The sequence below is a fragment of the Engystomops pustulosus genome, chromosome 9 (assembly GCF_040894005.1).
Source record: "Engystomops pustulosus chromosome 9, aEngPut4.maternal, whole genome shotgun sequence".
Classification (NCBI taxonomy): domain Eukaryota; kingdom Metazoa; phylum Chordata; class Amphibia; order Anura; family Leptodactylidae; genus Engystomops; species Engystomops pustulosus.
In genome coordinates, this window is record NC_092419.1 from 41,064,225 (window position 1) to 41,091,966 (window position 27,742).

The 27,742-nt window shown below is 42.5% G+C and overlaps 2 protein-coding genes across 4 annotated transcripts; one reads left to right on the forward strand and one right to left on the reverse strand.

Moving 5' to 3' along the window:
- On the reverse strand, positions 1–16,072 carry IDS (iduronate 2-sulfatase). 3 transcript variants are annotated; one of them, XM_072125310.1, is made up of 9 exons: positions 15,830–16,072; positions 12,202–12,347; positions 10,060–10,237; positions 6,559–6,647; positions 4,692–4,892; positions 4,217–4,387; positions 2,987–3,113; positions 2,744–2,914; positions 1–598 (listed from the first exon to the last, which is right to left on the reverse strand). In XM_072125310.1, exons 2-9 carry the CDS (start codon positions 12,331–12,333, stop codon positions 147–149), a joined length of 1,521 nt encoding a protein of 506 aa, XP_071981411.1. In that variant the 5' UTR covers positions 12,334–12,347; positions 15,830–16,072; the 3' UTR covers positions 1–146. The 3 variants fall into 3 exon arrangements, with proteins under 3 accessions (XP_071981411.1, XP_071981409.1, XP_071981410.1); XM_072125308.1 differs by lacking the exon at positions 15,830–16,072 and adding an exon at positions 14,370–14,606; XM_072125309.1 differs by lacking the exon at positions 15,830–16,072 and adding an exon at positions 14,307–14,413.
- TMEM185A (transmembrane protein 185A) lies at positions 15,990–27,161 on the forward strand. The gene is made up of 7 exons (XM_072125311.1): positions 15,990–16,148; positions 19,897–20,073; positions 21,711–21,921; positions 23,448–23,531; positions 23,658–23,834; positions 24,726–24,849; positions 24,930–27,161. The coding sequence occupies exons 1-7, from the start codon at positions 16,111–16,113 to the stop codon at positions 25,172–25,174; spliced, it is 1,056 nt and encodes a 351-aa protein (XP_071981412.1). The 5' UTR covers positions 15,990–16,110; the 3' UTR covers positions 25,175–27,161.
- The last annotated feature ends 581 nt before the right edge of the window (positions 27,162–27,742 follow it).

Sequence of the window (27,742 nt, forward strand, 5' to 3'; positions counted from 1 at the left end):
TTGAGTTGACAAGTTTGTTTTATTTTTTAAATAGACTAGAAAAATATACAAAAACATTGTAATAATATAGAAACGTATTTACATCTGATAATCCTAATGAAATATTTACACAAACGTTAATTATTTTCACATCAAAGTTAATTACTTTAGAGTCCGAAAAGCTTCAGAGCAATATCATCATGTAAAGACACATTGAAGACATTGTAGTCTTGATTCGGGTCTGTTTTGTCAAAATACAACTCTTGTGCATGAATGTCTGTAAAATCTGCCTCAAAAGTCTGAGGGTTGTAGCCAACCCATAGAGTAAGCCTGTAGTCACGTGTCCGTTTAGAATATCCCATAATTTTAATGTCTTCCAAATCAGGTAAGTCAGAATTCAACTGAGGAGTGTCGGAAGGTCGGGGGTAGGTGCTGTAGGCAATTGGTTCTAGGTTGTCTTTTTCAGAGACAGTAAAGTATGGAAGAAGACTTCGCCCTTCAGTGCATAAGTCAATATGGAAGGAAGGAAAAGGACAGAGTGGTAGAGGAGGAAGTCCAGCAAGTCCCACAATGGTAGGAAACAGAGAAACTAGCTCAACAGGGTCTTCCTTAATGTTACCTAAAAGACAACAAAGGAAATAATTGAGGCAGAAACTTTCTAGAAACCCCCAAGAGTTAAAGACCCTTGGGGGGTTTAGAAGGTAGTAAACAAAATAAATAAAAATGTAATCACCCCCCCTTCCTTAAAACTGACATAAAAATAAAAAAATAGAAATGTTAGGTTTAGCCTTATCCCAAAAGTCCTGATCTACCAAATACAAAGAACGTTATTAGCTATGGTGTAACCCGTAATGGAAAACAGCACTAAATTCTCTGAAATGCCATTTCAAAATTCTCATTTTGCAATACATGAAAAATGTAATAAAAGGTGATCAAAGGGTTGTACAGTCCCCAAAATGGCAGCAATGAAACCGTCTCACACAAAATGACACTTTACATAGCCCTGAAGTATGAAAAAGTTATTTGTGTCAGAATATGGTAAAGTGCAGAATATTCTTTTGTACCAAAGGTTTTTACATTTTTTTAAATCTATTAAAACATAACAATTGCTATATGAATTTGGTATCCATATGATGGTACAGACCCATAGAATAGACTTGTAATTTGGTGCGTTTGGTGAATGCCATAAAAACTATACCTGTCCACAAAAAATTGGTGCAAATGTGGTTTTTCTAACAATTTAATTGCATTTGGGATTTTTTTACAGCTTTCCAGTAACCACCAAGAAAAATCAAATGCGGTCACTAGGAAGTACTCTTTATTAGGCAAAAAAAGCTCCCATAAAGCTGTGTAATAGGAAATATAATAAAGTTATGGATGGGGAGTAAAAAATGCAAATAGAAAAAACGAAAAATTAAGTGGTAGTTAAAGAGTTAAAGGAAACCTACCACTTCTGATGGTAGGTAGGAGATGTAAACACCGGGCACCAGCTCAGGGTGAGCTGGTGCCGGAGCTTACCTTAGCGAGTGTTTTAAACCGCTATATCGCGGTTTAAACACATTTTGATTTACCTCTCCGAGGTAGCTTCGGCGCTGCGGAGTGCCGGAGGCGTCACGCGCGCATGGCCACGCGCAGCGCCGAAGCTGCCTCGGTGAGGTAAATCAAAATGTGTTTAAACCGCGATATAGCGGTTTAAAACACTCGCTAAGGTAAGCTCCGGCACCAGCTCACCCTGAGCTGGTGCCCGGTGTTTACATCTCCTACCTACCATCAGAAGTGGTAGGTTTCCTTTAAGGGCAATGGTACCAAATACTGATAAAATGAATGTAAACCATTTGACATGGCAGAAAGCAACGAAAATGCCTTAACAATTCTCTCATTCTGGCATTTGGCAAGTATAAATAATTTAGGTTATCCTAATTGACCTAAAGCAGCAAGGTTTATTCTGATTTTATGTGTTTTTTTATATAGCCTGTGTAAGCTTCTGCTTTCAATTGTATGCACAGAGCTATAAAAGTATGTACATAGAGTTTGACCCCCTTTAATGGCAATAAAGATTCAGTACAAAAAGGGACTTTTCTAACTCTAACTATATAAACTTTTATTTTTGGTTCCTGGTTCCTTGAAACTGAAAGGTGGTCCTAGACACAATGATCTGCCCCCAAATCCTATGACCCCTTTAAGGAGCACACATGTTATACATTCATATAAAAGTGACCTTTCTATTCCCCTGATGTCCATTTATCCCTACATTTTAGGAGGAGGAACAGTACAAAACATGTTTCTAGAATTTCAGGAATACAAGCACATCCGATTTGTCCGAAGGGCCAGCCAATTGCCTACAGATTTGGCTCCGTTGAGAATGCATTGTATACAGTATGTTCAAATACTGGTGATGGTCGGCCTACTGCTGCCACAATTGTTTGGTGGCAGGTTAACAACCTTTACAGTAAATTATTTCAGCATGTTGAAATCTGGAAATGAACATTGTACACCATGACATGTATGTAGTGTGCAAAGCTTTATGCAACAATCAGCATAGACTGAAACTTCCCTCTGACAGGATCCAAACTGGTCCCCACAATATGTACGGGGCTGTGCCATGGACCTAAAATCATCACCTTGTCCAAACCCTCAAAAATTCCATAAAAGTTATATATGGTGGTTTGGGACCACAAACAAAACCACAATAAAACCACTCTTGAACCCTTTTATTTAGTGAGAGGAGACATTGTAGTAGAATAGTAAATAAAACGGACTTTACCTGAAGGTTTTCCAAGGGTTTCAATGTTAAAAGGATCAATGTATGTAAAGATGTTCTCCGGAGTTTGTCTTGTGGTAGTCATTCCTGGCACATAAAACAGTAATGGCACACGTGTGGCCACATCAAAATTGCTGTACTTGGCCCATTCACCGTGCTCTCCCAAAGACCACCCTGAAAATACATAAACCTTTAAAAAAAAAAACACAAAAAACACCACACACAATATGTGACCATTCTAATTACCATGATCAGAGGCCAAAACAATAATGGTGTCATCTGCCAGTCCTAAATTTTTCACTGCACTTAACAACTGGCCAACCTGACTATCCAAGTAAGAAACGGAGGCAAAATAACTCTGACGAATCAAACGCTGAAATGAGAAAAAAAAAAATAATTAAAAGTGATAAACAGTACATTCACACTTAGCAGTAGCAGTCATGGCATAGAATCCACATACTCCAGGTTACAAAGCACTGACACAGTTTTGCAGAATGCACGAGTGAAGACTTTCCGGTAGATCACATGGGATTCTGGCTACAAGGTTCTCAGCCATAGTATAACCACAGAACACTCGTGGTCCATTGTGTGTGGGCCTTGCATTATCAGCGTGAGAGCTCCACTCAACCACCGAAGCCTGATCCGCAAACACAGGCAGGAATAGGACCTGCTCTATAATTCGGCCTGGTCAATGGGCTCACACATGGTGTTGTGGAAACCACGGTCATGTACGAGTCAATATAAAAAGCATTTGTCTGTGTGCTGTAAAATCAGATGATAGCACATGAACAAGTTCTAAATTTGTAGCTTCAGATTGGGATATAATCTTATGGTCCACAACAATTTGTTTACAGCAGTTATGCTTATTCACACATCTGTGTTTCGCTTCTCACCCTCCCCTCTACATAGAGAATTGAGTGGGTGAACCGCAAAATCCTGCCCAAACTTTTGCAGCATGACTCGGACACGATGTGGTTAGACACTGTTTGCTCACTGCACCTCAATGCAGCTAGGAACTAGCTGCCATTTTTGCAGTTTGCTCATGGTCACCATATGCGGTCAGGTGTATGGAACCTTAGAGAGGTTTTGCTAACAAATTCCAAAATATATACCAAAATACTGCAAAATAAAAATGCAATCCATCAAAGGACTACTGGACAATTACCTTTTATGTTTCCTATTCTGCCTGCATTGCTGCTCTGTAATGCCCCCACAGCAATGATGTCAGATCGGAAACACGTGACCCATGCAGCTGACCATTGGTTTTCAACCAGTTATTGGCCAGAGCAGTTATAGAATCTATTGTGACTCTACGGCTACATAATAAAATAAAACACCAATGGGGAACTATGGAGCAACTGACAGGTAGATAGTCCTCATGTATGCCATACATACTTCATCCAGCCTTAAAACTTTTTATGTAAGCCAGGCAGTCCCTCTACTGGTCCATACAGTATAATAATTGGCCAGGTCTACCTGGAAGTGCGGAGGAATAGGGCCATATGGAAAACTGATATTCAATGCCTGAACATCCTCTCGTTTACGAATGTCTGTCCAGGGGTTATAAGCAACAGAAGGAAGATTCTTGGGTATCTCAGGGTCAGGTGCCAAGGAAATGTTTTCAACGGGGTATAGCTTCAGAAACTCCTAAAATAAAACAGACACAATTAAATTATCACAACAGATCCAAGACATAGTAATGGTGCATAGCATACTGTCTATGAGAGCGTCACAGATAGCCGAGTGCATTGCTTACAAATTTCCTATGCTCCTCTACCACCGAATTGACCTGCTTCTAGATAAAATAGTGAAAATGGGACCCCCAGTCATGTCCCAGCAACAGAACCCTCAGCGTTATTCCCTATTCTCTGCATACAGGATAGCAGTCAAGCTTGGAACAACCTCTATAAATAATAAGAAGACACATAACAAGGCTGGAAGTCACACTTACCTTTGGGAATCTGAAAGGAATATGAGGCTTATGATATCCCACTGCCAGGAAAAAGGGTGAATTCTGCTGCTTGACAGTTTTAATCAGTCTTATGGATTCCTCTGTGCTTTGCATATCAGGTAACGTTCCCTCTGGGACTTCAGATACGTCTACCGGACAAACCAAGTTGGCATGAAGCTCTCCGTCTTTACCTTTACAGGTCTAAATAGAAAATGCAAATCAGATGGACATGTGTATTTTTTCAACTGTATAAACTATGATACGCTATACCAGTGATGGCAAACCTTTTAGAGACCAAGTGCCCAAACTACAACAAAGACCCACTTATTTATAGCAAAGTGCCAACATAGAAATTTAATTTGTGATTTATACTCCCTTCTCTGTCACAGCTTTCATTGATACCAGCACCTGAGGACACCAATAAAGCAGAAAATAGTCCCAGGTAGAGCTGTCACTTTAATATAGCTCTGTGCACAGCAAGTCCTGGGCTGTCTGGGACTGCAGGAAGATACCTGGAGTCATCTCTGGTTATGGCCTGAGTGCCCACAGAAAGGGCTCTGAGTGCCACCTCTGGCACCAGTGCCATAGGTTAGCCATCACTGCGCTATACTATAATATAATAAACACAGAATGATAATAGGCCAAATTTAGTAACATCGTCCTATTTTCATTATCAATTTTAACCCAATAAAATTGCTAATATATATTTACAGTATGTATAGATACACTTTCAGGATGCTTTGAATTGCCCTAATGAGTTTGTTACAGTCTCTCTGCAAATTCTGTCATTTGAAGGATCCTCTGTAGCACAAGTGTGACTAGATTGTTACCGACAACTTTATTTTTATTCCACAGTTCAAGGAGTGTGACACATTTCGGGATGCTAATTTAGTCATAAACCCCCCAGCAGTGCCACTGACTCAGTGATGTCCAGCCCGTCCCCATTTTGGTCACACATTGTATGGATGAATTACGGCTGGGACCTTATGCATAAAGTCTGTTGTGACATTGGAAACCTATATCATTACCCTGATTCTTTGATGAAGGTAAAATAAAAATAGCTCCTTACCATGGACACCCTTATTAGGAGCAGTGATGCCAAGGTTATAATATGCTGAGTATATAATTAGTAATAAGATGAGAGACTTGGTCTCATAAGTTTGATATACTGTACAGATGTCTAGAGAACCACAGGTTTGAAATTAGACACAATCCCCTATCAATCTATAAAAGCAGATCTGCCACCTGGAATTGAGCTATTGCTTTAGCCTGACATACCAAGCCTTGTCATCCAGTATGTTTATTTTTGTCTGTTCCAGGTTAAAAGCTAAAATTAGGAATTTATTTGTGATTAATTTGAGAGGATTGTTTTGGCTAATCTAGGGGTTAAATGAAAATAGGATGGTGGTCTTGTGCCTGAATTAGTTTAGGGGTCCACTGTCTTAAAACCTCTTCTTTAGATGACTTTTACTTGTTAGTGAAGAAAAGGTCAATATTAATTTGGGAATGGACAGATCGTACACAGTTTTACTGTATAGATGGCATCTGATCTGAGTAAGATCCCATATGTAGGCCCAATCCCATGGACAGCAAAACCTTGTACAGAAGAGGAGCCCTTGCATTATGCAAAATATGATGAAAGGACAGGAAGTTCTTGAATACAATTTAGGTATAATAGAAAGATTCCCCTTCTGTACAAGGTGTGCTGTCTGTGGCATCTGGCCACATATGGGCCTGTGTCCTTGGGAAACACACACGATCCTGTACAGGAGCCTTAACTTTATTTCTTTAGCTCATGATGTAATAGAGAGGGATCTGGGTTCGGAGTGTACAGTGAACATCAGTGAGATATAATTAACATGCATACCTTTGTATTCTCATATTTTTCTGAAGATGGGTGATAAGGCCTGATAGACCAACTATATGGATAGTCATCACTGTGGTTAGAAGAAATGCCTAATAATTGGCAGATAAAAAAGCAGAATAGTAAAGTGCATATAATTTCATTAAAAAAACACTAACAAAAACAACAGAATCTTGTGATATTGCTAGTAGACATACAAAGCTGGATTAGATTTCTCAATTTGCTTATTTTCAATTCTAAAAAGCAGAACTCCAGCTGAAGATCATTCAGGATGATTAAGGCCCCTTCTACACTGGCGAGTGTGATGCGATGAACTCGCATCACACTCGCAACACAAGCTGCCGGGAACGCACGGCCCGAACCCTGCACCGCGGGAGTGAACTGACATGCTGAGTTCACTCCCGCGGTGCAGCGTTCGGGCCGTGCGTTCCCGGCAGCTTGCGTTGCGAGTGTGATGCGAGTTCATCGCATCACACTCGCTAGTGTAGAAGGGGCCTAACATAGCATAAAAAGAGAACGCCCAATTTTGCACTGAAATTAGTCTTTTAGCCCCTTAACACCGAAGCCACTTTTCACCTTCCTGACACGGAAATGGTTATAACTTCGGAACGCTTTAACATATCCAAGTGATTTTGAAATTGTTTTCTTGTGACACATTGTAATTCATGTTATTTAAAAAATCTTGGTGGTATCTTTTGCATTTATTTATGAGAAAATCAGATATTTGGTGAAAATTTTGAAAAATTTGCAATTTTCGAAATTCAAATTGTTCTACTTTTTCCACACATGAGTCATAACACCAAAAAACGTAATAACTAACATTCGCCGAATGTCTACTTTATGTGGATATGGTTTTTTATACATACTCTCAGGTGCAATTTTTCACATTTTCATAAAAAACGCAAAATCCTGCTATTGAGGGACCTGCTCAGGTTTCAAGTCACTTTGAAAGGCCTAAATAAAGTAAAACCCCATAAATTACCCCATTATAGAAACTACACCCCTCAATGTACGTAAAACAACTTTTATGAATATTGTTTTTACAGGGGTTAAAACAAAATCGGATGCAATTTCGAAATTACATTTTTTTTGGCTAAATGAATGTGTTTTTCATAAAATGTACAAATTCTCAGTGGATAAAATACCAAAACGCTCCACAAAATTTGATACCCAATCCCTCCCGTGTATAATAATACCCCATATGTGGTGGTAACCGGCTCTATGGGCAGACGCCAGGGCATTGAGGGGGGAGCTGCGCCATTCAGAGCTGATTATGCATTGTCACTTTATAATGGCTATACAATCTTGATTTTTTTTGGCAATTTGGACATATAAGGGCTTATTTTTTGCAACATGAGATGCACTTTACAAATACTTCTATTTAAATGGGTCTGTAGCTTTTTGATGAGATTTTATTAACTCTTTAATGTATGGAGGAAAAGAAAATTGTCGATTTGGGGTTTCTTTTTTTTGTATATTTTGGGGGTCGTACACCATACATTAAACATACTATAATATTTTAATTCTGTAGATCAATATGATTACGCTGATACCTCATTTAGATAGTTTTTCATTTATTTTTACAATTTTACTGGAAAAAAACTAATATAGAGAAAATCTCATTTGTTTTTGCATCACCATCTTTTCGGAGACGTAATTTTAATATTTTTTGGTTGACAGAGCTAGCTTAGGGCTTATTTTTTACGTGTTGAGTTGTCCTTTCAATTGGTACCATTTTGGGGCACATAACTTTTTTTTATCACTTTTTAGAACATTTTTGTGAAGGGAATTTATGAAAATTAATATTTTTGGCGAGTTTTGTTTTTACGGCGTTCACCGTATGGGCCAATAATGTTTCTGACTTATTGTACAGATTGTTACGGACGTGGCGATACCAAATATGTGGGGGGTTTTGGTGATTTTCAAGTATTTTTACTTTATTAGATGTGTATAGGGAATGTTTGTGTTTAGGGGACTTTAACTGTATTTAATTAATTATTTTTATTAAAAAGTGTGTTTATTTAGTGTTTTTAACTTTTTTTTCTTTACTTTTACAGGTTAGCTTGAACAAGCGATCCACTGATCGCTTGTTAAAGCTATTCATCACTTAATACAGTGTAATACAGATGTATTACACTGTATTATGTGAGACACTGAGCATGCTGCGCATGCTCAGTGTGTCACAGCCGGGTCCTGCCAGAAGGCACGGACTCGGCACCCGGAAGGAGATCGCGCAGCCCCGGGTACTGGCAGTCCTGGGCTGCGATAGGAGCAGCAGGACCCCCCCGGTAAGCGCCACGGGGGGGGGGGGGATGTCCGAGTTCAGTTAAATGCCCCTAGCACGTCGCGGTCAGCGCGGTCAGCGGGGTTAACACCCGCGATCAGAGAAATCTCCGATCGCGGGTGTTAGAGGAGGGTGTCAGCTATAATATATAGCCGACACCCGCAGCTTCTGGCCCCGGCTCCCGCCATGCAGTAATAGTACGTCAAATGTCGGGAAGGGGTTATAGAATAGCAGCTATAAAGGGGGAGGAAAATGTGATTTGAGGTGGGCATCCCTAATCCCTAATAATGTAGTTTTATTTTTTAATTTGTTGCTATTTTTTTTTTTTTATCAAAATCCATGTATCTCAAGCAAACCAAATCTCAACAGGTTCAGAAATATATAGACAGAGGGTCGAAGTTAAATGGCTGGTTGGCATGTTACATCAACTCCTACACATCATCATCTAATCCACCATTAATCCACCATATCTTGCCGCAAATTGGCTACATGTGCTCACCATTCTGTGCCTCCAAAATGATAGAGCCTGCTCTATCTTTGGCCGTAAGAACTGACATGTGGTACTATTTCCTGTGGAGAGGGGAGGGGTGAGTAGCGCTCGTCCTTCCTCCTCTCCAGCACGTCTCCTATTTGCTTGCCTGGCTACAGTAATACGTCAGTGTGCATGGAGCGGGCCATTTACCTCCAGGACTTTGTACCAGTAAACTAGGTCAATATGACGGCTAGTCTTAACAAGACAAATCTAGTAAAACTAAACTGAATGCAGCATGTCAGTTCCGTTCAGCTATTGGTTTCGGGATAGGAAAACAGGATCACATAAGAGTCCAGTTAATATTAACAAACTAAACCTCCTACAGCAGCCCAGTGAACGACTGCAGAGGGTACATTTTTTAAACAGCTGAATTGGCCATAGTAATTATGTATTTTTATCTTAAAAAAAAAAAAAAACACACAGCACCATCAACAATCATGTGCAGAAAGACCAGGGCAAAATTGTGTGGCTTGTAAACATGCTGCTTGAAAAAAAAACCTCCCACCACATGTGGACATGGTTTTATCTGCATGTTAACAATGTAATCTCTGGTGGGGAGCGGTATACAGTCTGCCTTTGAACAGAATGATTTGGGCAATTTCAATAATAATAGTTTTTGGCAGTGTTATAATTTATTTACATTTTTAACAGAAAAGTAAAATCCCTTTCAAACCCATTTCATTCTTACCTGGATGGAAAACTTTCCCGACTGACATTGTCGCATAACCGTGTTCTTTAAAATACTGTGGTAGCGTGGAGAAGTTGCCAGCATGGTCCCTCCAATAAGAGTTAAAGTCAAACACTCTGGTGGTAGTAGGTCTTCTTCCAGTCAAGAAGGAGACTCTGCTTGGCGCACACACTGCTTGCTGTAGTAGAGAAAAAAATGATAAATAGATCGATAATACATGCTCCACACCATCACAGCTATAATACATTCAATATAGGTTCTTTAAGTTTGTACTTAAAGGGAACATGTCATCAGACCTTTAAACCACTACCAGTATGTTGCCAAGCAGCTGAACACATTTCAGACTGTGTCTCTTTCATGGCCCAGTGTGGTGGCATCATCCAGAAAATCAACTTTGAACTGAGATGTAAATTGGCTGTAGTCAAGGAGGCAGAGATAACACTGAAGTCAAGCTCTCTCTTCCTCAGAAAGCCCACTTCACTGTAATTGATGGTTTTGCCTCAAGAGACATCACCGACCAGATCTCCTGAAGAGCTCCCCACCTTGACTTCTGTATTAAACTCTCCTCCTCCTTGACTTTATATAACAATTTACATCTCACTTCATAATTGATTTTCCCGATGTTGTTACCAGCCCGGACCAAGAAAGAAATAAACCTAGAAGGTGTTACACTTCCCTAACAAAGCCAATTGCTGATGACAAGTTCCTTTTAAGTTGAATTTGTATGTTAGTCGGAACTGGTATATTTTATAATTGCAGCTCCAGCCAAAAAATGTTATCGGCCTTGTCACAAAAGGTCCATTACATGCACATTACAGCTGAGTTCACAGTGGGCAGAGAGGTCCGTCTGTAACTTGGGGTCATCTGTTAGTTGCGTGTCCTTAAGTCAAGGAATATAACTTATGGATTTATTTAATGAAGAATACATTGGATCCACCATGTATCCATATCCCTTATGGATTTATTTTTATACTGTGCGGGTATGCAGTTTCAGTGAACTAAAATCCTGCATCAAGGCCTCAGGCTCCATTAACACGACCGCACAAGTTGTGGCCAGATCATGCTCCCCCATAGCTTGTCATGGTGTGATGAGAACACAGTGGGGGTCATTTACTAAGGGCCCGATTCGCGTTTTTGCAACGGGTTAACCAAATTTTTCCGTTTTGCGCCAATTTTCCCTGTATTGCCCGTGATTTTGGCGCACGCGATCGGATTTTGGCACATCGGCGCCGGCACGCATGCGACGGAAATCGAGGGGCATGGCCGTAAAAAAACCTGAAGGATTCGGAAAACCCGCCGCATTTTTTAAAAAAAAAGTGCCGCTTGACACGCACTTACCTTCACCCACGATGGCTTGGTGAACTTCAGTGCATTCCGATGGTCTTCAGCGCAGCAGCGACACCTGGTGGACGTCGGAGGAACTGCCTTAGTGAATCGCCGGAAGACCCGAATTCACCGTAGAGAACGCGCCACTGGATCGCGAATGGACCAGGTAAGTAAATCTGCCCCAGTGTCTCACAGCAACGTAACTGAGCCCGGCAGTATGTCGCTCAGCTTCCAATGGAGACAGGAGGAGGGAGGAGCGCTCAATTCCCAACCTTCACCACCTGGCTGTGTGCTACGCCCAGAATTCGGTTTGGGTGAGCACACCACTGTGTGAATGAGGCCCTAGGCTACCTTGACACTACACTGTTTTGGTCAGTATTTTGTCAAGGGAACCTTTTGGGCCTCCTAAAGCTCCTGCATCCTATTGTGTGATTGTTCCATTTACACTCCTTCAAGTTTCACTCCTGGACAGAAATCTAGCTAAGCGGAATGAGAAGAGGACTTTCAGCAGACTCTTCTAACCACATTCAGACTCATCTCTGTATAACTAGTGTGAAAACACTGTATTTGAAAACACTATTTTACATAGTTATCATAATTTTCATCTTCAATGTAATAACAGATTTTCTTTTAAGGGTTTGTTGAAGACGAAAATGTGTGGCCAAGAGCAGGGGATGATATAAAAGAGCCTATATTCCCCTTTCTTCTCCCATTCATTTTGCAAACCCCCCCAGATAGTAGCCACAAACTGGATGGACCTTTAAATTTACAAACTGCAGTCTGAAAAAAAAATGAATTCCACAGCTTTCCACTCACCTGGGCATAGGCATTAGTAAACTGAATACTGTAAGATGCCAGCTGGTCAATGTTCGGAGATTTGACAATATTGTCGCCATAACAGCCGAGGCTTGTCCGGAGGTCATCAACAATGATGAGGAGGACATTCATACGGCTTACTCCACCTAAAGAGAAAAGAGGTCAAACTGTCATTGTAATTTACTGTATGTGATTTACTGAGATGCAGCTTTAGGGATGCATTTAGATTCATAGGAAATGAGTTGGATTATATTTGAAAGATATTGGGGAACATTTACTTACCTGTCCCGGTGCGATCCCCGAGGTGCGTTCCCCGATGAGAATGAACAGCTGCCACGATCCACGTAGATCCTGCGCCCGATATCCTGCATGTGTCGCTTCCCTGCTCACCTTCTTCTTCCCGGTGCATGTAAGTGCTTGGCTTGGGACACAATTTTAAATGTTAAATCCTGCGAGTTGTCCGAATCCGTTGGATCGTCCGTCGCCCCCCCCCCATTTTGTGTTGCGTGAAAGCTGGCGCTATTGCGACACAATCCGATCACGTGCAACGCAATCCCTGGCGCAATCCCCAAAAACGCTGGAAAACCAGACGGAAATGTGGCCGCAGGACCTTAGTAAATAAGCCCCAGTCTCTATCCACAGGACATGAAGTTTCTGCTGGGTGGAGGTCCAACTGCTGGAACCCCTATTGATCATGGTGCTCCACTCACTGTCTGTGGGATTAGTGGAGGTGGCCGAGTGCTGCCCTTGGCTTGTACAGTTCCATAAAGAATGCAGTACATCATTGTAACCTGTTTCACCCTGTTCTTGTGACATCCATTGACCAGGCAATCATCCCCTAAGACAGTGGTGGCGAACCTATGGCACGGGTGCCAGAGGTGGCACTCAGAGCCCTTTCTGTGGGCACCCAGGCCATCACCAGAGATGACTCCAGGTATCTTCCTGCAGTCCTAGAAAGCCCAGGACTTGCTATGCACAGAGCTATTTTAAAGTGACAGGACTACCTGGGACTACAGGAGGAGTGGGAAGGTGTGGACAGATCTGGATTATCATTGTAGTTCCTGCTCTGGCCCTGACAATTCTTCCTGTTTATGGGACCCTTGAGGGAAGCTACAATGATCATCCAACTTTCTTCTATTTTCTGCTTTATTGGTGCGCTCAGGGTGCTGATATCAATGTAAGCTGTGACATAGAAGGGAGTATAAATCACAAATAAAATTTCTGCGTTGGCAATTTGTGATAAATAAGTGGAACTTGGTTGAAGTTTGGGCACTCGGTCTCTAAAAGGTTCGCCATCACTGCCCTAAGAATAGGAGACTTTTCAGACACAACAAGGAAGTTGTAACAAGGGACCTGGGTTGTCCACCTAGACATCTCATGCACGTGACTTGCGGCCTGTCTGAACGGCACTCACCCCTGTCGACGTCAACAGACAGAGACAGGCCTGGCCGCAAATCCAGGCAGGATAGTCACTGGTCGATGGGGGGTATTTTTCAGAATCCCTGAAATAATCGCAAATACTATCTTATAGCTACCCTCGAGATTATTTTCCCCTTTCCACCATCACCAAGCAAGAGGGACGTAGTGGTGTGTGAAGGGAGAAGAGGCCAGCCGGAGTGTGGGCACAGTCGGCGGGGAGTTGGTGGGCATGGGGCATTCCTGCCCCCGTACCTGTGCACTCGCTGCAGCCGGAGAATTTTCATGTATGTGTCTATTCCTATGCCAGGTATTAGACTGGATACATCAGGAGGCCAGAGCCTGATAAATAACCCCCTGTATGTCTTTGTGTGCTGTGAGTTTAGTTTGTGGCTACACGGGTCTGCACACATATATAGTTAATTCCTGGAGGGGGAAGTAACTCTCGCTGCTCCCCTGCTACATTGCAGCATCAGCATCAAAGCTCATTAAAAAAAAATCAGCATTGCAAAAAAGATACAGAATGGATTATAGACGAGCAGTCTTTTTCCAGCCTTTCAAACCAAGTAGAAAATTCTGGTGGAGTGCAGCATGCAACAAAGTTTTTGCCATAGATTGTAGCATTGCATGTAAACAGTAACAATAACACATTGTTACCGTCCTCAGACTGCATTAACCCCGAGCATTACCTTCAATATTAGGAACATGTATAGAGATCTGTTGTGTCACCATAACCCTCTAGCATCTTATACCTGGTACAGACTTCTGCTGTCTTCCGGCAGCCAGTCCATCAGTGACAGGAGATATGTAGAGGAGAAACAAGAGTCCTGGGATGTAGTAATCTGGAGATCTCATGCTGGTTCTGTCACATACATGTAATGCGTGCCCTGCCACATATGTGCCCTGTGCTGTGTATACTCAAAGTGAAGGCTACTTCCTAGATGTGTGCTGAGAAGCGTCCTGTGACTGGGGAGGTGCTGCAGCAGGGTGATTGGGTATGACGTAGCAGGAGGATGGACTCTGCCTATAGCTCAGCTGTGGAGCAATGCACGCCTATGGTTGGGGCTCAGCCCCAATATCTCCTCCTATATGCTTAGTACAAAACTAGTAATCCATGGGGTTCATACAGTATGAATGTATACATACATGTAAGGAGCCAGGGAACTTTCTAGGTAATCTACTAAACAGGGTGAACCTTAAAAGTGTGCCCCTGCCCCAGAAGTCATTTCAATATATACATTGCCTCCAAATTGATAACAATCATAACAAACAATCCCCCCTTTAATTCAGATGTGTCCCTCAAATTATGATATGGCGCCTACTATGGAATATTATAAAAGAGCATACATACAGAACCAGAACCATTTACGTAGACAAAGCATCAAGGTCAATATATAAACACAGAACCAGATCGAAGCTCAGTACATCAATACAGCACCAGAACCAAGCTCTGTGCAGAAATCTAGTACCAGAGTAGAGCTCCTTACAGAAACTCAGAACACAGATAAGCACAAACATATATTACCAAGCTCTGTATATATTACACATAGATATAATAATATTTATACACATACATATCAGTGAGACTTATTACATACTGAACTGTACATATTAGGGAGCACTAGTGTCCATATATATCAGGGCACCCTCGTACATGAGTATTGGGGAGACCAAATACACATAGATATCAGTAAGACCTAATACGTACTGAACTGTACATACCAGGGAGCACTAGTGTATATTGGGAAGCCCTAACTCTTATATATCTGGGGGACATATACATATAAGGGAGCTCCAGTACATAGTCATTGGCAGAGCACTACTACAGTACATATCAGGGGGAACATGTGAGTAAACCCCAATACAGAAGTATGGGGGGCCCTAAACCATATGAGGGGCCCTGGCATATACACATGAGAGCTCTCTCAGGACTGGAGGCAGGTTTAGTAACATTATAACTGATGTATTAGTAAATATTCTTTGTATCTATGTGTAAATATTTTTTTTTGTGGAGGAAACTGAACTACTGTCTGTATTTACCTCGGCCTAGGGATAAGCTTTCACTAAAAGATACATCTGCGGTGGGGGTTTAGTCCCTGTTCACATTTGGCGTTTTTGCTTGAAACACATCAACTAAAACGTGACAACAACACGTCACAAACGTCACGTGTGAATTCGGAGATTGCTGTGGTGATTTCTCTAAAATATTTACCACAATAATGCTGGTGAATATTTTGAGGGGGGTGTATGGCTGCACAGGTATAGCGCCCCCTGCGGCTGCTGTGCGGGTCCTGTCACTGCACACAGCGCCATCACTATCGCGTTTCCTTATGAGAATTCTTGAGTCGTAATACACGTAATAGAAGGGCAGCGGCCGGCGCTCCGCTACCGCCGAGAAGCCTAGTGCGCGTCATGTAGGAGGATTACGGCGGCCGCGGCGGTTGAGATCGCAATGTCCGTTCCTTAGAGCCCGGAGACGAGGGGGATTGAGCCATGAATCTCCGGGGTCTCTTCCAGGACTTCAACCCCAGGTGAGGGCGAGGGTGTCTGTGGTGAAGGGGTGGCGGGGACAGCAGCGTGAGGCGGCCTGGAGACGGCGGGGAACATGAGGCCTAGGCACAGGGAGGAAACAAGTGAGGACCGAGGACTGGAGGCCTGTACTGCCCGGGGTCCTGCCCGGGACCGTGCGGGGTCACAGGTCACCGCCATGGACTCAAAGGGGGAGATTTGTCAAAACTGTTCTAGTTGCTCATGGAAGCCAATCAGAGCTCAGTTTTCATCTTCCCACAGCTATTTACAAAATGAAAGCTGAGCTCTGATTGGTTTACCATGGGCAACTAGAACAGTTTTGCTCCCAGACACTTCTGATAAATCCCCAGGTTTGACCTCTAGTAATCCCTACATCTCATCGGATCTCCAGTGATTGGTGTCTCACCGTTAGAGCCCCCTATGTTGCGGGCGCTCCCCGGCGGCCCCTAAATTTTACTGATCAGTTCTAGGACTTATTCCAGTTTTTGTTGATATTTATTGTCCCTAGTTGGATATTATATTGAGTCTTGGACACAGATAAGCGATTTGGTCCTGTAGCTGTTATATTACTGTATATTGCTAGTAGCAGCCGCAGGTATATTTATATTCAAGGATAGCAGTGTCTCCATATACACTGGACTAGTGTCCTCACACAGCTGTTCTCTTAACTCTCTGCATTGAACTGCTGTATGTTCCCTACTCTATATGAAACAAAATCTTCAATTAAAAACCGCTATCTACTGTGCAGCAGCTAAGTATAAGATTCGGTAGGAGTTTGAGTGGCCATGGGCCCCTGGCTACTGCTCAAGCTGCCTATATTATACAACTCTACTGATCCTGGGGTGCCAGAGGTGCAGTGGAAAACTTTTATCCATCACTTTATATATAATAATTAAAAAAGGTTCTTGATCGATTTATATGGTAAAATACATAATAGATTCACTGGACGATTGAAGAGTAAGGCTGCATTTACACGAACGGCCCAATAGATGGCAATTAGCGCACAGAGTGATACAGTGCCACACACGTGCGGCACGGTATTGCTCTGTACACAGAAAAAGGATAGGATATGTCCTATGTTTTCCCGTTTGCATGGCCGTACGCCGTGCCCGACCGTAGCTCTGATGCGCATACGTTCATGGGAATTTTGCCTAATTAAGTCATAAAGCCATAGGGTTACATTGGGTATCTCAGTCTTTGGTAAGTAGCACGCTACCATTGTTGCGATCTTGAATTCCAACAAACTCTCTGAATAGTAGAATGTTGGACTACCGTATATGCCGGCATATAAGACGACTGGGCGTATAAGACGACCCCCAACTTCTGCCCTAAAAATATAAAATTTGGTATATACTCACTGTATAAGACTACCCCTCTCCCAAATGAAAAAAAGTCTGCTTAAAACTTTGCAAAACAAACAAGAGAGCAAGTGCCTGGTGATCATAACTGTAAGCTGCGATATTAATGAAGATCCGACATGCTTCTGTAAGTGCCGCCTGTGACCCCCAGCTCTGTGACCCCCACCGCTGTGACAGGGCGGCTGCATTAGCATACAGCGCGCCGCCCCATCAGCGCGTACTAAGCCTCTTCTAATGACTGTGAGAGGCAGACCCAGGAAGCGGCTCTCTGCGCGCTGAAGGGGAAAAAAAACACCTCACACAGTGCGGCCCCCGTATATCCGGCGTATAAGACGACCCCCCACTGTAGCCATTATTTTAAGGGGTTAAAAAGTAGTCTTATACGCCAGTATATACAGTACTTTTATTTCATACTATGAAAATGTTTTGCTGAAAAGATAGAAAATGGACATATACCTTTGATTATATATTACAAGACCATATATAGTACCCTATAGCCAAATATAAATACATAGGTTTCCTAATTAGATACAACATATAGGCGATGTTTTATTGTATTTTACAATATGTAATTATGCTCTTATATATTTTAATTAGTAAATACTAATTGTTACTGGTGAAGGTAAGTAAAGGTGATGGTTCTTTTTATCTACACTCCCTCCTCTCTGCTCTTGATTTATTGCTGTAGTGTACAACCAGAAGCTGGCCACAGCCTTTAGTGTTCTGTGAGCCACAAGCAGGATGTAAGAGGGGTAAAGGCCTGCTCCATAGGGCGCTGAGCAGCCGCGCTGCGAATCCAGGCAGGATTAGACTCTGCGCCATCCTCTCTGTGGCCGCATAGTTCAGACATGCGAAATGCATCTCTATGGCGGCCATGAGCTTGCTTTCCATTTTTCCAAACTTGTGAAGAGGAGCTGTGGAGAAGATCAATGCAATTCTTGAGAGCACAGCAGTGTCAGGAATCCCAGAGTTTTATCTTTTATAGTCCTGCTGCTTCTTTTTAACACAGCTATAAATACTGAAGAGCAGGCAGGACAATGTCCCCAATGATGTCCGTATGCCCTAATAGCATCTGATATACAATATTTCTAGGGCTATTGTGCTCACGCCCAGGTACATCTACAGGTGGCAGCAAGGCCTGTGCCTGTATTCAGACCGGCAATGCAGTCAGAATGGGACACTGGAATCAAGTGACATGTCTAATGTCACAAGTTGTCCATCACCTAATATGTGACTGTCCCTTAAACTAAGTGGGGAAAACCATAGATTTCGGATTAGGTGTCATGTAAGAGACATAAAAAATAAACATTAAACTCCAATTGCCACCCTGGCTCTTTGTTTCCAAGACATTGGTGGAAATCCAGTTTTCTGGCAGAGAAACTCCATGAATCTCCCGGCCCCCACCAGTTTCTGGCATTAGGATGGGCAGAAGGTGGGCCAGGGCGTGAATTCCCGGCCTGTCATATTTATTATAGTCTCTGCTGGAAAACCAGAAGAGACTATAACAAAGAACTCCACCAGTTCTGATCTGGTCTACAGGTTGGCACTGGCGAAGTTTGCGGCTGAAGTGAATATGATCGAAGAGCCGTCGGTTCTGATGAATTCTCTCCATTCAGTTGGTACGGCCGCCTAAGCGAGATTAGGATAACTTCTACATTCTACACAAAGAGGCTCGATGAATTTTCAAAATGGGCTGTATACAACCAAGAGGCCTCAATGACAGATTGCCATTTACCAGTTTCCTCTGACCCAACGTGTACCATCTTTGTCTGGCTCTCCTATAAGAAGAATGGACAATGTTCATCCAGATGGCCTGCTACATGTAGTATATAGAGTAATACGGGTATTTTGAGTTTTTACATCTTGTTTAGCTCTAGGGAAAGTCTTCAGCAGTGGGCAATGTTTTCTGGGTTCATAACCAATGCTGATGAGTCCACTCATCACTAATCGTGACCCCTGATAATAGTTTTCACTTGAGGGTTGACATCATCCTATAGGTGTTCGTGTGGTAGGGATATAGTAAGGCTAGCACTCAGTGTGGCATAGTTAGGGGATTCTGGGTGCTGACTACCTCCCTTTACCTAGTCGCACCACACAACACACGGCTTATCATCTTACTGGGACAAAGTGGCACCAGTGAGATTACAGCTTGTCCCAATGATACTTTCTGAGTTATACGGAGGGGAGACATTACACATTGGGTGGTCACCTAGTTTATCTTTTCAATACAGCTTAGAATAAAGGTTGTGTTTTTGCCAGCAAATTTCTCTTCTCAGTGAATATAACTATTTTTGAGAGTCTTGTATCCATCTCTATCAGTCAATCTTGCAGTTGCTATTGCGGTCGCCATGACACACGCCCTCATTCCATCTTACATCTTTGTGTTTTGCAGTAAATTTCTCATCTATGCCTGTCTGTTACTATTCTCTGTCCTCCTGTCCCTGCGTTTGGACGGCATCATACAATGGAGTTACTGGGCTGTCTTTGCACCAGTATGGCTATGGAAGCTGATGGTTATCGTTGGAGCATCGGTGGGCACAGGAGTTTGGGCACGCAACCCTCAGTACAGGTATTGAACACATTTCATACTAGAAAAAAAACAGTGTGAACCTATCCCTGCAGCCAGTAGGAAGTAATAAGGAAATATGTCCTTCTGATTTTGTTGCGCCAAATGGGTGCTTTTTACCTACCAATTTTGCTGCACTTTTTCCTGCACTGTATGAACGCAATGTATCAGACAATATGTCAGACATTTCTGGTACCATAAATACTGTACATTCTCCCACCTTGGATCTACGAGGGCGGTTCAATAAGTACCTGTGTTTGACGACAGAGGGCGTTCCTGAGGGAAGTTGGTGTTATCATCATGTGCTGCCATCTATCAAACGACGGCAAAACAAATTGCAGACTGATTTATTGGTTAGTTTGGATTTGGCAACCATTTGAGTAAGAAGTGTTTTGTGATTTTCGGTAAGATGGAAAAAGAGCAGTATCGTTCGGTAATTCGCTTTTTGTTTTTGGATGGGGAAAAATGCGGGGATATAAAAGCAAAGTTGGATGCTGTTTATAGGGACACTTCACCATCTATGACCACAGTTAGATATTGGTTCAACGAATTTAAAACATGGGCGAACATTCGTTTTTGATGTTCGCCCACGTTTTTCATGTCTGCCCAGTACGCCCGGTAGACATGGTTACCGAGGAAATCATTCAAAAAGTCCATGCCATGATACTCACTGATTGAACGAAAGTGCTTGAAGTAGCAGAGGCCATAGGTGTGTTAACTGGAAAGGCAATTAATATTTTACATGATAAGTTGGCAATGAAAAAATTGTCAGCCCGATGGGTGCTGCGATTGCTCACGGTGGACAACAAGCGGATGCGGCTGTTAACCTCAATGCAGTGTTTGGAGCAATTTAAGCGAGATCCGAAGGAGTTTTTGCGTCGAGTTGTCATCGTTGATGAAACCTGGATTCATCATTACACACCAGAAACTAAGCAACAATCAAAACAATGGATTTCTCCCGGTGAATCTGTTCCAAAGAAGGCAAAGACTGTCCAATTGGCCATAAAGGTGATGGCAGCGTTTTTTTGGGGGGGATGCAAACGGCATCCTCGTGGATTTTTTTTTTTCTCTTTTAGAAAAAGTAAGAACGATCACTAGACAATACTACAGTGAGTTATTGGACCACTTCGACAAAAAATTGAAGGAGACACGGTGGCATTAGGCAAAAAAGAAGGTGCTGTTTCACCACGATAACGCACCAGCACATTCATCCGGAAGTGTCGCCTTCAAATTACATGAATTGCATTATAAATTGCTGCCGCACAATGCCCCCAACCCTCCCCCCCCAACCACCACCGCCACCCCGTATTCACCCGATCTGGCTCCCTGCGACTTTTTCTTGTTGCCTAACATGAAGAAATGGCTTGCAGGAAAAAAAATTCGCTCAAACAAGGAAGTCATCTCCAAGACAGAGGCGTATTTTGAGAGTTTGACAAATCCTATTTTTTGGAGGGGTTAAAAAATGGCAGGACTGTGAAGAAGTGTATCTTTCTAAAGGGGGACTATGGAGAAAAAAAAAAAATTGTAAAAATGGTCTCTTTATTTCTAACACGGGTACTTAGTGAACCGCCCTTGGTAAAATCCTATGTAGCTGTCCTGCGATCTGCTCTCGCCAACCCCTTCTCTGTGTGACCCCGCAGGGCGGAAGGTGAGACCTGTGTGGAGTTTAAAGCCATGCTCATCGCAGTGGGAATTCACTTGTTGCTCCTGATGTTTGAAGTTCTCGTCTGTGATCGGATTGAGAGAGGAAACCACTATTTCTGGCTCCTGGTCTTCATGCCGCTGTTCTTTGTGTCGCCAGTCTCAGTCGCTGCTTGTGTCTGGGGCTTCAGACATGATCGATCTCTCGAGGTGAGTCTTTGCTCATTTCATACAAAGAGAAGTTTCCACATCACTAGGTCCTACTTTATTAGATGTGATCTTTGAAGAAAGGCCCCCTACACACGAAAGTCTTCGGTATGTAGAAACAGAACCATGTGCTGGTCAGATGCCAAGGATCGCGCCCAGTGCAGTGGATGGGAGAGTCCTTTCATCATAGAGAAAAATAATACAATGGGGGGTCATTTATCTTAGGTTTTTTTTGTTTTTCTCTTTTTATTTAATGGAAAAGAGGAAAGAGGTGCCAAATCAGAGGCAGAAACTTAAATTAACATATTTAAAGGAAATCTACTAGTAAGTTCAACAAATAGCAAACTACAGATAATCACCTACTCTCGTTTTCACCCTGATCCCAATGCTGTTCTTCTTTAATGTTATCACGCAGGAGTTGTGAATACAGGTCTCTCGCGTGACGTCGCCTCCCTCTCCCAGCATGGCAGAATAGTGAATAATTAGCAGCCCGTAGCGCCGGACAGCTTGTCCCCGCACTCTGGCCTGCTAATTATAAGTCTCTTTTTTTCCAGGCGATCCCAGCTTGTCTAGATTAAAGAAAATCACTGCCAGGATTGGAATGAAGAGAAGGACATGAGAGTATGTGGTTTTTTTTGTTAAACTTACTGGTAGATTTCCTATAACAAAGTAAGAAAAAATGTTTTCATAAATTAGGCAGGATTTCTTGATATGTAAAGTTGGACAGTAACATGACCCTTCATCTCCAGCCATTGTATGGACAGAAATGACTGCTGAAGATGTAAAAGACATTTCTGAACCAGGGGGCTGTGCTTTACATTTCAAGAAAGTGGTGCAGAACAACCTAATATCCTACCTCCAAACTTACACACATATTACAAAATACCTTGGGTAATAAGGCCAACCCCTTTAATGAATATTCCCTTTTTACTCCTGATACCAGGACTTGGTTACTGGCACCTAACATGGTTGATGGCTACAGGATCTTCCTTGGTTCATGAAGTGGTGTCTGTTAGATGTTTGAGTGCTAGATGTGCACAGTATTTGTAGTTTTAATGTAGCATAGACAGGATTATGACAGTATTACATGTGTATTACAAGATCTTATGCCTTATATAATATACACTTCTTCTAGAATCCTATTTATTGGCCTCTAAATACTAGAAATGCAGTGAAGGCTGACACATACACCAGTACAGGCAGTCCTCCTAATCAGTTCTGTAGGTTTGTTCTTAAGTTGAATTTGTATGTAAGTCGGAGCTGTATATTTTATAATTGTAACCCCGGACAAAATTTTTTTGGTCTCTGTGACAATTGTATTTTAAACGTTTTGGGTTGTCATAAGAACCAGGATTAATAATAAATGCAGAAACCTTTCATAACTGTTAAAGTTTGTAACTAGGGTTTTCTGTAAGTCGGGTGTTCTTAAGTAGGGGACTGTCTTTATAGCTGTAAGGGGGAACTGCAGTCTTATACACACAAACTTTGTTTTTAGAAATGGCTAACTTTTCTTTTTCTTCTCTTTGCAGCTGGAAATCTTGTGCTCTGTGAATATTCTGCAGTTTATATTCATTGCACTGAGGCTTGACAACATCATCACTTGGCCATGGCTTGTAAGTGCGTCTCCTCACATCTTGATGTAAACCATGTGCTTCCCGGAGCAGGGAGCGGCTGATGTAGGTGTAATGCCAGCGGATCTGTAGAGTAATTGGTTCCTTATGATGTCTTTATGTGCCTAGGTGGTATGTGTGCCCCTCTGGATCCTGATGTCCTTCCTCTGTCTGGTGGTTCTGTACTACATTGTGTGGTCCGTCTTGTTCTTACGGTCTATGGATGTCATTGCGGAGCAGAGAAGGACCCACATCACCATGGCGGTCAGCTGGATGGCTATTGTCGTGCCGTTGCTCACTTTTGAGGTAACTTACAGTTTACAAACATGTGGTACATGGATGATTTATATACATTGTGATTATCTTATACTGAACTGTACGCTGAGCCCCCTGTGTGATTGGGGCCTGATGGCCTTTGAAGTTCCAGACTCTACAAACTTAAAGGTGTTTTCTCCACAAAGCAAGTTAGACTTGGGCCTAATTTGCAGCTTGGTGGGGGTCTTGGTGATTCGACCCCCATGGATCGTGAGAATGGGGGTCTTATGTACCCGTCTCAACCCTCGTAGCAACACGGAAATGGCCGGAGAAGTCGGTCGTGGATGCTTGAGCTGCCCTGCTCAGCTCTATGGAGCTGATGGACATTGCCAAGCGCCATGATCAATTTCCGTTCTCTCTATAGCGATGGACTGGGCCACCCGCACATGTGCAACCAGCTGCTCTGGCCATCTTGGTGGTGCTACGAGCGGTGTGGTGGGGAAAACCCCTTTAAAGCGAACCTGTCACCAGGAATGTGATTTTTTTTTTTAACCCCAGATAAATTTGTTTTGGTCTCTGTGGATTTTAAAAATGTTGGATTGTCATAAGAACCAGGATTAACAATAAAGCTATTTGCAGACACCTGTGATACCTGTTATAGCTGTGTAATGTAGCCTAAGGCTAAAGTACAGTAAATTACTAACATCCAGAGGGCTGTCTGTAACTAAAGGTCGCCTGTAAGTCGGGTGTTCATAAAGGGCATCTACCACCAGAATGAAGGACTGTATACAAATCAGGCTGAGAGGCTTCATAGGTGTTAATGGAGCCTTGAGCCCTTCAGGCTCATTTGCATACAGGCTTTCATCCCGGTGGTGATGTCCTTTAAGTAGGGGGCCGCCTATATATATTTTTAATAATGGTCAAATGAATTTCTTCTTTTAGATCCTTCTAGTTCATCGATTGGATGGTCATAACCTGTTCTCCTATATCCCCATCTTTGTCCCTTTGTGGCTTTCCTTAATAACTCTGATGGCAACCACATTTGGACAGAAGGGAGGGAATCATTGTAAGTACTATATAGATAATGTGCTGTGTCAAATGTGGTAACCTCATTACATAGGCCTTATTGTGACCATATTCTTATAGGGTGGTTTGGTATCCGGAAAGACTTCTGCCAGTTCCTGCTGGAGATCTTCCCCTTTCTGCGGGAGTATGGAAACATCTCGTATGACATTCACCATGAAGACAGTGAAGATGCAGAAGAGACTCCTGTCCCAGAGCCGCCTAAGATAGCTCCAATGTTCCGCAAAAAGACTGGAGTTGTTATCACTCAGAGCCCGGGGAAGTACGTGGTGCCACCTCCCAAACTCAGCATCGACATGCCAGATTAATGCCAATTTCAAGTATTGCACCGACGCATGTCCTGCTCCATTACTAGACTGTAAACGCTACTGACCTCACTCTTGGGCCTTTTTGTATGTAGCCTACTTTATAATGCAGCTGTCTTGTATTTTTTGCTGTCATATCCAAGATCTGGATAAGATGAAGATGAGAACCTGAGCTCTGTGTTATATACAGTCCAGCTCACCCCTTACAGTGTAAGAGTGTTTACTCTGAAGACTGTCAATAACTATATTTGGTAATGAAATTGTCACCTCTAGGAGCCATGCCAGTAATTACTCTACTTTTTACTAATCATTGGGGACTTCATTAGAAGTTGGGGTCCGGCTCATTACATTGCTGGCACCAATTACAGGTGTTAACAGTTTAAATTCAGCTGACAGCCGTCATGGGGAACGACAATCCTCCTCAAAATGGTGGCGAGCAGGCACATTACTACCCATGTGCACACGCTGAATCGATTTAAATGCCACTAACAGCATTTATACAGTTAATACCCTAGATCGGTGCTATGTTACTGGGGGCATTGTCCAGGTTTGGTGCCTGGACAGGAATTTTGGGTTCGTCTGAACTTGTCCAGACCCTAACTTAAAGGACAGCTACCACCAGGAGGAAGGATTGTAGACCAAGCCTCTGACTTGATGGCGTGTGTCCTGTCTGGCAGGATCTGCTCTTCTTTTAGCTTCTTATGACCTGATTTTTAAAAGATAAAGCTTTTAAAATTAAGCAAATGAGCCTTCGTGTCTCTGGGCTTCTCAGGTGTCAATGGAGTCCATCAGGCTTATTTGTATAGTTTTAAGGCCTTTTTTCCTTAACAACAAGGGCATGGGAAGCTTAAAGAAGAGCAAATCTTGCCAGAGGGCAGTATGTCAATGTGCTTGGTTTACAATCCTTCATCCTGGTGGTAGATGTCCATTACGTGGGTCCATTTATCACTACTCATTATAGATAGTTATCTATCACAGAGCTCAGTTCTTCCTTATCTTATATTGGTCTTGGAGCAGCAGAAATCATCTCGCTGGTCAACTCTCGTGGCTTGTCTGTTGTAGCAAGTACTAGCATTCCCCATAAAATATTCCTGGAGCATTCCTAGAACTTTTTCCATTCTAACATCCACCTTTTATTCCTCCTGGAATGTTACAGAATAAAACCACAACTGAATGTTACCATTTCCCTCGTCAGTGAGGAACCTTTTTGGACTGATGCATGCACCTAGTTTTCCTGGTAGAGTAAACAGTAAAACCAAAGTTGCAATAAGCCCTCTGGAACATGAGGAATAGGACAGACAAGGCAGGAGAGTGGCCGGGAGCCTTCTAGTTATCCACGGTGCTGCATTGAGATTGTCTTACATTGACAACGCCAGCTTAGATTATAGATGATTCATCTGTCCAATACAGATCAGAATAATCTTTTGTTTGATTGTGCACTTATTGTACAAGGAACCATTACTTTGGACCGATCCTGCATCTCTTCTGTTGTACCACTAGTAAAAGGCCTTTTTGTATGGAAATGGATGCATTCTCATAATGAATGGTAGTATTTCACTCACAAGCCTAGTATTCTATCCAGCATGGGACTAATCCTTCCTCTAGGATTGTTTTTTTTTACCTGTAGATGTTTCGGCCATGCTCGCTTGTATAGTATTTATAAAGAAAAACAGCCACGTTTTAGCGATGTAATATATTCTGTTGGAGATTCTATGTCTGTACAGTATAAATACAGAGTATTTTTATAAAGTAAAGGTCTGTTTGTATAAAACGAGAGAAGCTTATGATGAAACGTCGTGATTAATGCTTCGGTGTAACCGTAACTTTGCCAGTAAAATTTTTGTTTTGTTTGTTTTCACACTGTTCATTGTAAAATCAGTTTATATGTAAAATATTCTAGATATGGATGTTAATAAGTTATTTGGCAGTAAAGCAGTGTTGGTGTACAGATGTACAGCAGAATTCATTTAATAAATTGTTCATTATGAAATGTTCTGTGTTTCCTTTCTAGCTCTTAGGACCACCCATGGTCTACAATGGGCATGTATTTTAGAGTTTGGGCATTTGGCACAGTGGGGCACATCTACTTACCCACTCCCTGCGCGATCCCCGATCCAGATTGTCCGATGAGGATGAACTCTGCCTCGATTCATGAAGATTGTGCGCCCGATATTCTGCAGGTGTCGCTCCCCGCTCAGGTCCACCGGAGTTCACCATCTTCCTCCCGGTGTATATAAGTACATGGCTTGCGACACAATTTTGAAGTTAAATCCTGCGGTTTGTCCAAGTCCGTCGGATCGTCCGATGGCCCACCCCCCAATTTGTGTCGCATGAAAGCCGGCGCAGCTGTCCCACAATCCGATCGTGTGCGCCAAAAACCACTTTTAAATTCCTGTCCCAGCGCCCAAAATGGAAATTGTCGGGATGTCCGACAAAAGTACGGTCCGCAGGGCCCTTAGTAAATGAGCCCCAGTGTGTTGGTGGGGGTAAGGGCAGAGGCCATACAATTCTATGTATTACTTATTTGCCCCTAATTTTTAATCCACAGTGTTTGATCAGTGGTGGATACCC

Bases quoted from the DNA above. Each gene is read 5' to 3' on its own strand.
- TMEM185A (XM_072125311.1), top strand. From the start codon at position 16,111: ATGAATCTCCGGGGTCTCTTCCAGGACTTCAACCCCAG. The intron at 20,074-21,710 runs GTATTGAACACA...GTGACCCCGCAG, and splicing joins GCACGCAACCCTCAGTACAG to GGCGGAAGGTGAGACCTGTG. The intron at 21,922-23,447 runs GTGAGTCTTTGC...TTCTCTTTGCAG, and splicing joins GACATGATCGATCTCTCGAG to CTGGAAATCTTGTGCTCTGT.
- IDS (XM_072125308.1), bottom strand. From the start codon at position 14,472: ATGAGATCTCCAGATTACTACATCCCAGGACTCTTGTTTCTCCTCTAC. The intron at 12,348-14,369 runs GTATAAGATGCT...TTTTCTCTTTAG, and splicing joins ACAGCAGAAGTCTGTACCAG to GTGGAGTAAGCCGTATGAAT. The intron at 4,893-6,558 runs GTATGCATGTTA...TTTTCTATTTAG, and splicing joins AAAAATATGAGAATACAAAG to ACCTGTAAAGGTAAAGACGG.